Source organism: Trachymyrmex septentrionalis, unplaced genomic scaffold, assembly GCF_001594115.1.
Source record: "Trachymyrmex septentrionalis isolate Tsep2-gDNA-1 unplaced genomic scaffold, Tsep1.0 scaffold374, whole genome shotgun sequence".
Taxonomy (NCBI): domain Eukaryota; kingdom Metazoa; phylum Arthropoda; class Insecta; order Hymenoptera; family Formicidae; genus Trachymyrmex; species Trachymyrmex septentrionalis.
This window is the reverse complement of record NW_017305541.1, coordinates 27037-39227: the sequence shown is the minus strand read 5'-3', so window position 1 is coordinate 39227 and position 12191 is coordinate 27037. Positions and strand designations below refer to the sequence as shown.

Genomic DNA, 12191 nt, shown 5'->3' with positions numbered 1-12191 from the left:
ATATATGTGTGTGTGTGTATTAATATGTAAGTTTACTTCCTTAGTAGGTTCGCTATCACGAAAAGCGTTTCCTTGAGATTCGCACGTACAGTTAAAGTATTATCCGTTTCACAAATTCCATGTTTATAGCGTTTATGTATGTGTGTGTGTGTGTGTATGTGTGCGTGTATGTGTGCGTCTGTGCGTTTAGGTGTGGGCGTATGTGGCGTATTTTCCTCGAGTTTTTCTGAACGTTAAAACGCTAGCGAGCGCATGGCACAGAGTATTCGAGACACGTGAGCGAAAGGCAATGTTAATTCTCTAGATTAGAATCATCACGTTAATGTTTAACGCTGTAAATAGACAGACTGTGATAATTTCTAACAATGTCTGCGTGAACACATCTCGTGAATGGGGTGACCGGAGAAAGGACTCGTTCAAGAAAGAGAGTTGTAGGACCCTAAGGAGGGTTGGAGGAGCGTGGAAGGATGGTTGATCGAAGGATACGAGAGAGCGAAGGCCTTTGCAGTCAATTTATCGTAAAAGAAATTAACACTTTAATTTATGTTCTAAGCGATGAAAGCGTGGATCGAACGCCTTGATCCGACTCGAAGCACATCTGTATATAATTTATTTAAATAAAGTGTATTAGCTGGCATTTTATATACCTCTTGCCCTCCCATCATTATGCTTTATTGTGAATATAATGAAGTGTGAATGTGTCATCGCGGAAATTCATATTGGCTAAAAAACCGTATCACGCTATATATGTATATGCATTGAGGATTGTGAATTATAATTCAGCCAATTAAAATGAAACGAATTAAAATTAAAATTATCTGACTAATTGAATTATAATCTCTAATTTGTGCAATCCTTGCGTCTTCAATCGACGCAAGTTTAAGTCAAAGTCGAAGTTTGAATAATCTTTACGCAAAGAACGATGGGTCTGTCGTGGTTGATCCGAAAACTTTTTCAGTGCGTAAATAATTTTTATTTTACATTTATCGCAATCTTTTAGTTAAGATTTAAGCGGTCCACCTTAAAATAATTTTTTTATTTAATAAGATCAATATTTGAATGACTTAATATTTGATATTCTGCTTGACCTCAATGGCTCGATATTTACGAAAGATATAATATAATTTTCGAAACGTACTGAAACATATTCGTTCCACAAAAAAGTTCCAGATAATTAAATCTGTCAAGGATAGATTTTATAAGTACCTGTCACATTTTGTATGTAAAAATATAATAGAAATTGCTAATAAAGTATGACAAATTGACTTGATAAAAATCGAATAGAACCTGTCATTTCGTAATCATTTGAATAATATATTCCGTTTAAATGGTTGTGAAATGATCGATTCTGCTTGACTTCTGATATCAATTTGCTATAGAAATATGATATTTATTGCAGATAGTCGACTGACAAAATACGAGTTTAATGTAGATATATTAATGTACCATAATATTCTACTCAAATATTTATACGAATCTTTCATATTTAAATTTATGAATATTTGAAGAAACATTTTGTTTCTTCAGATTTTGTAAGTTTTCTTATTAATTATAGAATAAAAAAATCTTAGAAATTTAATATTTTGCTTACTAACTCTGATGAAAATTTAAAAAAAAATTCTTCACACTCTCTTTTGAGTTTTTATATAAATTAAAAAAATTTTTTTTAAATTAATATATAATATTTTACATAACAATTTCTTAAAAAATTTTCCAGGTTTTCTTAGACGAGTTGAGATGTTTCTCAAAACAATGCTGAAAAAGTCTATATCCTACTTGACACTAAATAAAAAAGTAATAAAGTTTTAAATATTATAAATGTAATATAACATAGATTATGTTAGATATTTTTAGTTTGCATCGATTGGAATCTTTTCTACGTAAAGATATAAAGAATCCTTTGTACGTGTTAATTCTGAAATATTCTAAGATTTGTATCATAATTTAAGTAATTTTTCAGAAATATTCATAAGTCTGAAATATGAATAATTCTTAAAAAAATATAGAGACAACAATTTTTTATCAAGGAATATATTAACGGTAAGTAAGATAAATATATCGCCTGCAATTAATTCTCTCTCCACTCTTCTCTCTTTCTCTTGAAACTCGTTACATTAATCTGGGACGCATTGTATACAGATCGGTTCGTCCTAACTGTACTCCTTGCACTTCCCGCACTCGAAACACATTTATACTCCATTGAGACAAGGTAGACAAGTATAAGGCGGTAAACAGCGTAAAGAGGACGGACGGAACCCAACAGCCCACTTTACACGATCCACAATTCATGGCAATCCATTACGGACAAAACGCCGGATCTTCGTTTAAGAAAAAGAATAAAATTTATTATTATTATTATTATTTAGTAAAAACATTTTATTTTATTTTAATGTTTTTCTATCAAGACTAGATTTCTTCTTTCGGAAAAAAACTATTTTGTCACTATTTTATGATGTTAGATTATCTTTTTGTTAAAATAAAAATTAATAAAGAACGATTATAATAGTAAAGCAGACAGATTTTTTTGAAAAATAAGAATTTGGAATTGCTATTCTAATGAAAAAAAATTTTTGTCTTTAAGAATTTTTCATATTTTTAATTTATGAAGATTTTTAAAAGGAAAAATATCATTTCATCAGATCTTATAAGTTTTATTATTAATTATAAAATCTTAGAATATTTCAAACTTCTATTTTTTACATATAAATTTAAGTATTATAGAACAAATTAAAAAAAAATTATAAAATAGATATAGAAATTCTGAAAAAGCTATTTGAAGGATTCTAAAGGTGGGAAAGATAAAACTAAAGTAAAAGTTGATATATGGTGAAAGATTCATTTAAATTCATTTAGGTAGAAGCTTTTTTATATCTGGGCTAGATATATTTCAGACAAGAAGTTCAAAAAGTTTTTCTTTTTTCTCACATGAAAAGTTGCAATACGAAAGGAGAAAAGATTTAACAGGATGTTATATGTAATGTGTTGATCATTACGAAGCCTTACGAAGAAAACTGTGTGAAGAATAAATAAGAACATTCTTAAAAGCATATCAGAAATCTTAAAACAGCTTAAGATAGTAGTCGAGGCACGTGAGAAACAATTTATTCTTTGCAGCTGAACTTTGCCTGAACTTTTTTGTAAATATAGATGAACTTTCATCCACGGCGTTATAGAATATTATAAGTCTGTTATATTGAATCGGAACAAAGTTTGAGCGCTACAAACTTCAAAATTCAAGCATCTGTAATCATATACGATCAAAAAAAAATCCGAAAAAATTCAAGAACACCTACATATTTTAATTACAAACAAAAATGATACAGTAAAGCTTCATTTTTTTAATTCCAAAATGCTCTTTAAACTCCTTTTATATCCATATATATAACTTTTTTTTTAAAACAGTTAAATTACTTAAAATCCTCCTCTTCATAAGAATTTAAGCTCTTTTAGAAAATCGTTTAAAGAAAGCTATAATCAAAAAATCTAAAAACATTCTTAATATATTTATGAGAGAACAAGCTCCTCAATATTCAAATTCTTATATAGAAAAAAGATTGGAGAACCTTCTTAAATAGAAAGTATAACATAGTGCAGCTACAAAGAACGGACGTAAAAGGATTATATTTGAAAATAATATATTATTTTATGATTTTATATTATATATATATATACATTTTATATTATTTTCTAGTATATTATATACATTTTTAATGATATTATGTTTGAGAATAAGCTCTTCAATATTCAAATTCTTATATAGAAAAAAGATTGGAGAACCTTCTTAAGCAGAAAGTATAACATAGTGCAGCTATAAAGAACGGACGTAAAAGGATTAGTGGGCGAATCGCGAAGAATAGTGAAGAAGCGATCGTGTGAAACGGGCCGCGCGTCTGACAGCGCTCGTGTCAACATCGCGAGCCGACCGAGTTTGTCGAGGTTTGCCTTTGTTTCCATCGCCGCGGCAACCGCCTGGATATCTTCCAATATCCTTACCTCCAATGTTTACAGCGTTTACGCTCGCAGTGAACAATCAAACGATGTCCTTCGCAATCGCGAGCCGCGCGTTCCACGGAAATGTTTGTTTTGCTCGACTCGTCGGCCGTTGAGACCGGTCGCAACCGTCGTCCGTCAACTTAACCTCTACGCCGCGAAAATTAATCTGGAACCTGGAACGCTGTGAATCCGCTGATTCCGCTCCGCGAGTCGCAGTCGTGGACTTCATCCACGTCGAGCTGCTCGTCCCGAATTGAATCGACCAGAGAAGCTTTCAAACTTCCTCCTTCTGGGTTATCAGGAGATTGTCCAGGTAAAGATCTTGATATACGACAAACGACCTAGTAAAATTGGGAAAGTTACTTTATAAGTTACTTATAAGTTACTTTTTAGGTTACCTTGTATGCGTTTGTTATAGAAATGGAGGGTATTACAAAAGTAATACAAAATTGGAGCAAATGATAAAATATAATATAAAAATAGAATACTCGAACTTATTGTGTTCTCAATTTCTATAATAAAAAGTAATTTATGTCTCTTATGAGTAACTTGAAAAGTAACTTTCCAAATCCTGCATCTCAGTGACCAAATATGTACTTCTGTCCGGACATTTGCACATTTTATTTGTTTATTTTAATTAAATAAGAGAAATTTCTGTATTCAGTCAAAGAGAGAGAGAGCGGATCTTAGTGCTTAAATATTTCTCTGTGTATGTGAATTTTTATTTAATTCTGCAATCTCCGTGCCGAAATCTTTTTTGTGAGTAAAACTAGAGAATAGTAATATCCCTTAAATTGACAAGCAATTTAATAATTTTTGATGCTAATAAGTATATCTTTATAAGAATATTAATAATTAAATGATAATGAGAATCTGCGATTAATTTTATTTATTTGTATTATTATTAATAATTTTAAATGCTTTTTGAAATGTAATATTGTAATTTAATTGAAATCTTTAAATACAATTAAATTATAATGTAATTTTTTTATTATTATAATAAATTTTATCATGTCTCCTATTCATAGTTAGGCTTTTTTGTATTTGTTAAGAGTTTGCTTAAGTTCATCTTTAGATGCTATGTAGTCAATAAAATACATAGAGCATCTGAAGATAAATTTAAGAAAATCTTAAATATAAAGCTAGCTAATGAATATGGATGTATGTTTCTAAACATAAGTCCAATCAGTGGAGATGTTTATCTCACTTTTGACATTTCTACAGGGATACGTGTGGATACGTGCGAGAAATGGCTGGCAACAACGAGCTCTGGGTGCAGTGCTTTACGTGCTGTCTGACTCCACGGCCAACGAGGAACAACAGGCGGAACAGTGGTAGGCAGCATCAGAGGCTCAGGATAGACCGGAGCATGATCGGCGTGCCCACGAATTTCAGACACACAGCGCACATCAGCAGCGGCGACATCGATATGTCGATCGCTCAGCTGGCCGACCTCCAGGCGCAAATGCAGAGGAAGAGTGGTTTTGATACTGATTTCACTGCCAAGGTATGACTCAACCTTTTATCGATCCCAGGTCCTGCTTTCTTAGATCAACACAAAGTCTAAAATCGCGATGCAAAACATTTTAAAGACGTTCGAAAGAAGAAATCTAGAATTAGTAGAAAAAAATAGGATAAATTATTTGTTTAAAGCTTTGTTGATTTTATTCCAGACAATCCCTTGTTCTCGTTATGTAAAATATACTTTTTCTCTCTTTTGTGTCTTTGCCAGAGCTAATCAGTTGAATTGTTTTCACTTTCTGTCGCAGGCATGTTGAGGATAGCTTTGTCAATGTCACAGCAGGATATTTAATACGATAGCGGTGGAGCGAGAGAGCTTTATGTAGCGGAAGGACGACTGATGTTTTCTTTTTGATATCCATGTTCCTTGCTCGTCTGATGGACGAGCGCATTTCTTCCATATGAACAAGATTGCATTTTGCAAGATGCTTAGAGAATCAAGACAAATTTATGTACACTGGACAAGTCTCTGACTTCCATTTGGAACGGAAAACTGCCAGAGTTAATCATGTTACAGCGTACAAATAATCATTTACGACTTTATACCTCTATGTTTTTGACTGGAGACGCATTGCGTCTAAAAACTTAATATTCTATAATCTTATTCTATAAATCATGTGCCTTTTTGTCGGCGATCTGACGTTCCATGCGGAAAAAAATATGTACACAAGAACGAGGAATAGATCGTTTTATTTGTAAAATTATTTGTAAGATTTAGAAAATATAACGTAGATGTGTAATTAGAGTATAAGTAAACGTATCACATAATATCACATAATATAATTCTGTACACGTAATACTTATTCTATTGTCGAATATTGTCGCGTATATTAATAATACAAGAGAGCATTGGCGATATTTATAAAACGGTGTAGTTTCTTCATGGCGACATCTCCGTTTCTTCATTAATCGACATGATACTGACGTCGCCGATTGTTCTCGCGAATTCCTTCGTGTATCAACTTCCTCGACCTCCTTTGTATTCTGGACACGGCAGTGTGGTCCTTCGATTCATAGATGTAATACAAATAGACTGAGCACGAGGCACGATGTCTGAACGTAAAGAGAGAACGAAGACAGGAAATAGTTTTTATTTCTCTCTAACGTGGAAAAAGGAGTAATCAAAAACCGCTGGCAACAACTTCGACCAAGCTATGACAATTAATTTAATCGATAGAATTGTTTACAGTAAAATTTCAAGTTCTATTCAACTGTATTCGTTGCTCTTAATATCTAATCCTTTTTTTCAGGTTTGAAACAAAAAATTAATAACACAAATAAACGAAGAAATGAAGGCCATATTCGGTCAAAGCGGATTTTGGTGCTTAATATTTTTGCGTGAATTTTCAGTTTATGCGAACTATGTGCCGATTACATTGATTTACAAAGTTTCATGCAAGAGGATATGAAGATTATTTCTACGATAATTTTCTACGAGTCATAATCTACCATCAAAATATTTCCAGGATTTTGAAATATAAGAAAAATATATCTAATTTATAAAAAGAAAGACTTTTTCCAATATAATAGTGAAGTTTGATTGAAAACAAGTTTTATTAGAAAACAAATCGAAAATGTTGATGGAATTTTTCTGGTTCGAACTTGGCGTGCCAAAATATAAAAATGTAAAAAAGTTAGTCTTTTTTGGAATAAGTATTAAAAATTTGTAAACTAGTGTTATGTCGGTCTTGAAACACAGTTCTGAACTGATACTGGAGTACGTAATATCACAAATTAAATTGACAAGCAATTACAAAAAATATCGCCCCATAATTTTACTGTTAACGACAACAAGCTGCTTGATGTAATATCGTTAAAGTTGATATGACAGAGTCATCCTGAGCATCCTATCTGTGAACGTACGACGTACCGAACGTCTGCGTAGACACGAATGAGACGGAAAGAGTCACTCCATTATATTTTCTCCTCGCTCGTCCTAGTTTTCCTATCGGAGTATCATTGACATGAAAAAAGCACTTGATTTACTTTATTGTGTTTGATTGACTGGTAGGTTTAGTCTCAGTCCCAGCCTAGCTGTTGGATCGCCGGTGAATTTCACGTGGCAACAGCAGCTCGATGGAAAGCGGAATTGATCCTTGAAGATGTTACCGTCACTTCCCACCGCTGCCAATTCTCGATAGATGTATTTCTGTTTGCAGGAGGTCTTGTAGCCCTCGGCGAAGCCCTCGACCATGTTGCATTTCTGGCCTTCGTTTCTACAATCAAAAGTTTACTATAAATATGTATCAGACGATTCTATCTCCATATTACTTTCTTTTTTTAAAAATACATTGTTTTAGTTTACAAGAAATGTGTAATATAACATAAATAGAAGAGTACAATTTTCATTTATTAAAATAGAATGCACTTGAGTGATTTCGTAGTTGAAGAAAGGATTTTAGCTGATTTTGGAATGAAGTGTCTTATCATTTTTTTTTAATATAACTGGCGAATATAACTATAAGAAATGATTTAATTTCATTTGTAATTAAATCCACTTTTCTCCTTTAATTTTACAGATCAGTTTATAACTACTCTGCACATTTTTTAAACATTCAATTTGATCTAAGAAACCCATCCAGACAATATAAAATTTAAAATCGGAACATAAGACGTCTTTGGGCATTTGGACTCTTCCGTTTTTGTCTAGGAAGGAGTTGCGTGATATCTCATTAAAAAAATTTTTTTAATATAGCTGCTTTCGATTATCAGGTACTCAAATAGAATTGTTCTTACAAACAAACTTCAATGCGTATTCCTTGTTTCAAGTCATCCTGGTTCACGATGAACAACCATTGATTTTCCTTGTTTTGCGCGGTTTGCGGGTATACCACTTGTTCCTGCGAATTTAACGATTAATGATATTTCAAATGTTATTTACTAATTCTAACATTTATTACACAATGCAGAGGTAATCTAAGGAAACTAAAGACTTATTCAAGAGAATAATAACAAAAAGGCTAAATCAACTCACACGAATTGGGCAAAGCACTGATTCGCGCGACACCGTGTCTATCCTCTGTTCAACGTCGCCGAAGTCGGACATCTGAAAAAAAAACGCACACAATGAGTGCAAAAAGTATTCGTACAGAGAAAATATTTTTTAAAAGAACTTTATTTTTAAAAAGTAAGTATTATCCAGCGAGAAATGAGTTATTGAATTGATGTCGGATCGATATCGATGATTTCAACATCAATTCGACGTTTAATTGACGATTTCTTGCTGGGTAATTAACGATTTATTCATAAAGAATAAAATAGATTGTATGTTTCTTAAAATTATATATACCAAAAAGATGTATATTAATTATAGAAAATATATCATTTGAAAAAATAAGGGAAAATTAAAAATTCTATTGTTTGGATGCTCACACACACACACAAAAAGTATTCGTACAATCGAGAAATTTAGCTTTTAAAATCAGAAATACATACGAAGCTCGTTTGTTTATATTAGAACAGAATATATTCATTGTATAAAATTCCTAATTAATGTTTATTTTTTACAAATAAGATTTTTTTTATAGAAAATTTCCTTGTACGAATACTTTTTGCTTTTACTGTATGTGTACCGATAAGATATTTTGCGGAATTTAATAAACGACGTAAATAAAATATTAAATGTATTCAAGATTAAAATTGTAAGTACAGTAATAAAACCGGCATAATTTTATCGTCAATCTCGAACGTAAAAATAATCCATACATATATGGAAAAAATAATTTTGCTGAATTTCTAACAATTTAGCTAGATACGGATATGAAAATAATTTTGTTTCTATTTTTGTAGGATACTTAAACTGATTATAGCTGGAATATTAAAACTTTTTACAGCATTGTCATCAACGGTTAAGATAAATGTATTATATTAGTATGTATTATAGTATATGATTCAATTATTAAACGAAATGACAAAAATTTTAAATATTAAGCTTTAATGATACATATGATTTTAAATTTGTATAAACAACGATTAAAGTCGTAAATATAATTAAAAGTTTAATATTAAAAATTTTTCTCATTTCATCCAATTAACTGTCTAATAAATATTATATTCATCAACTGTTCAATGACTGATACGTTTATCTTAAGCGTTCTACATAATTATTTTGATAATTCAATAAAATTATTGTTATCTGTATCTAATTAAATTTTTAGATACTTCAGCAAAATCATTTTTCCGTATAATTTGAAATGATAATGATTTTAATTTAGACTCCAGACTGCTTTCATTGTTATCATATTGCATAAAATGACAAAAATCGTAGTGTTAAAAAATAATTCAATGTCATTTTCGCGTGTCTCGTGTATCGAAAGTTTACATAACACGCCGAGATTATGTCAGTTTCGCAATTCTTTGTTTTGTAAAGACGTACACATACGTACAGCTGGATAATTATAGCAAAATATAAAATAAACTTCATCTTGACGCAATATGATGAGCTAATGATATAGTGAGCTAATAATAAAGCAATCGCTCATGCGTTCTTATGTATGACAAAATCATTTCTAACCGAATCGACAGTATCGACACTCTCCAGGAATCTCAAACTGACGTTCCGCTGTATCGCTGCGTTCACCAATTGCCTAGGATAGTCGGTGACGTTCTCGCAGAACGTACTTTTACGGCAGGTCAATGTCGGCAGCATCGATGTTTCCGACGTTGAGATCCTACCGTCTGGGAAAATAATTTTCTCGTCGGAATTCCTGTGCATTGACGTGCCCGTGTTCCTGTGCGATATATTCGGACTCCTGTACATCGACATATCAGTGCTTGAATCTGCAAAGGAAAAAGATACCTTAGCAATATTTATTATGAATATTTTTTAAAATTCTTCCACAATTGTTTCGGAATTTCAATATAAATATCAGAATTTTCCACATATGATTATAAATTTTTAAAAATTTTTCGAATTTTTTTATACAATACAAATTGGAATACTTTTCAGATGTATTGAGAAAGTTAATATATTTTTTTAAATATTTTATATATGCAAATTCTGAATCCTTAGAAAATTTCTCATTCTATAATTTTCAAAGAAAACTTATAAAAGATATTTTTTTTTAGAAATCTTCATAAAGTCAAACTCTTTTAAAGATATTAAAAGTATGAAATACAATGAGAATTTTTCATTAGAATGGTGACATTTTTTCCTAAAATTTTTCAGAATTTTTTATGTAAATTTCAGAAATTTTGATAATTTTTATATAATTTGATTTTATAACTTTTTAAAAAATTTCTATGTAATTTCTATAAATTTTTTATACAGATTGGGACACTTTTTAGAAATACAGAGAAAGTCTTTTCCAGAATATTTTACGCGAATTCTGAGATATTTAAAATCTATTTCTCATTCTATAATTTCCGAAGAAAACTTATAATACTTCACTAATGAATCTAAGATATATTTTTTAATCTTTATAAATTTAAAATATACAAAACTTTTAAAAAATATTACACTAAAAGAAAAGATTGGCTGCTGCAGCAAATTAGATAGTAAAATATGGTATAGCATTTTTAATTAGCTGCAGCAACCAACCTTTTTTTCATTAGTGAAGATATAAGAATGTTCTTCATCAGGGAATTTCTATAAGACACGATATTCAGAATACGCGCGCTATCGTTATTTCGTAAATTTCCGTTTTACGGAGGAAACCGCAACTTGAAATAGATCGATTGCGTTTAAACTGGCCTTGATCAAATTATATGTAAATGGTTATTGATTTGTTCTGGAGAGTCACTGAAAAAGAATGTTGATCACTTGAAATAAATACTTATACAAGATAAACATGCCTTGCAGTGATTTTTTTGATCTACTTTGAATCACTCCATCGCTCGAAAACTTCTCCTTCGAAGTGTCCCTCTGCATCTGTTTTATCCTTTGTGAACAACAATTGTCGTCTCCGTCGTTGGTTTTCTGCGGCCATTCTTGCGGTCGCAGAAACACCTAAAATTATTCACAGGTTTTAAGATGCTTCTTACCATCAGATTTTTATGAGTATCTTTTTAAGATACCTATAAGCATCAATTATTAAACTTCTTGTTAATTTTAATTTGTGATATTACTATTCTAATTCTGTTAGGATTGAGTACTAAAAGTTATAGACTGAAAGAAAAGATTCGCTGAGTATGGCATAAAATTTTTTATTGGCTGCAGCAGCCTATCTTTTCTTTCAATGTAGTTCAATTTCGCGAGGATCCAAATTGGCTGCCTCGGTCCTTCCATTACTAAACTTTCATTTCCTAATTGTTGTGTATTCACATTTACGGTCTACTTCGTTTAATATTGTAGAAACACCTGCTGCTCGTACGCCTCTTCGATCACTCTTGAAATCGACGTGTCCTGCGACGAGGAATTTTTGTCGTCCGACGACTCCTCCTCTGAAGAAGCGCGAGGATATCCTTCGATTAGTCGCACCGTCTCGCACACCTGTCGAACGAAGAAGGTATGAAAACAATCGGATCTCGATCCGCGAAGACTTTTCCTTCTCTAAAAATAAGCCATTTTCCGCGAAGTATTGTATATAAAGGGTGTCCCAAAATTAACGCAAGATTTGAATTAAATAGAAAACACAGTTTTTAGTCTTTTGATTGTTATTTTTTTATTGAATCATAAAGTACATAGGATAGGGTTATTTGTGGAATAACACATCGGGCAAATGGCCTCCACGGCTTTG

At 31.5% G+C, this 12191-nt stretch overlaps 2 protein-coding genes across 3 annotated transcripts in view; one reads left to right on the top strand and one right to left on the bottom strand.

Annotated features, from left to right (window-relative positions):
• The first annotated feature begins 3811 nt into the window (after positions 1-3811).
• LOC108750875 (CDC42 small effector protein homolog) lies at positions 3812-6714 on the top strand. 2 transcript variants are annotated; one of them, XM_018490704.1, is made up of 3 exons: positions 3812-4306; positions 5218-5500; positions 5763-6714. In XM_018490704.1, exons 2-3 carry the CDS (start codon positions 5243-5245, stop codon positions 5769-5771), a joined length of 267 nt encoding a protein of 88 aa, XP_018346206.1. In that variant the 5' UTR covers positions 3812-4306; positions 5218-5242; the 3' UTR covers positions 5772-6714. The 2 variants fall into 2 exon arrangements, with proteins under 2 accessions (XP_018346206.1, XP_018346207.1); XM_018490705.1 differs by lacking the exon at positions 3812-4306 and adding an exon at positions 4335-4359.
• An 18-nt stretch (positions 6715-6732) lies between these two features.
• LOC108750874 (protein spaetzle) overlaps positions 6733-12191 on the bottom strand; it is an 8806-nt gene continuing 3347 nt past the window's right edge. Inside the window, exons 2-7 of the mRNA XM_018490703.1 lie at positions 11813-11944; positions 11308-11461; positions 10028-10293; positions 8489-8560; positions 8251-8354; positions 6733-7730 (exon numbers count right to left, since the gene is read on the bottom strand). Of these exons, the coding sequence (XP_018346205.1) occupies positions 7502-7730; positions 8251-8354; positions 8489-8560; positions 10028-10293; positions 11308-11461; positions 11813-11944 (957 nt within the window). The 3' untranslated portion in view covers positions 6733-7501. The remainder of the gene's footprint in view (positions 7731-8250; positions 8355-8488; positions 8561-10027; positions 10294-11307; positions 11462-11812; positions 11945-12191) is intronic.

Coding starts and splice junctions, on each gene's coding strand:
- LOC108750875 (XM_018490704.1), top strand. CDS start 5,243: ATGGCTGGCAACAACGAGCTCTGGGTGCAGTGCTTTACGTGCTGTCTG.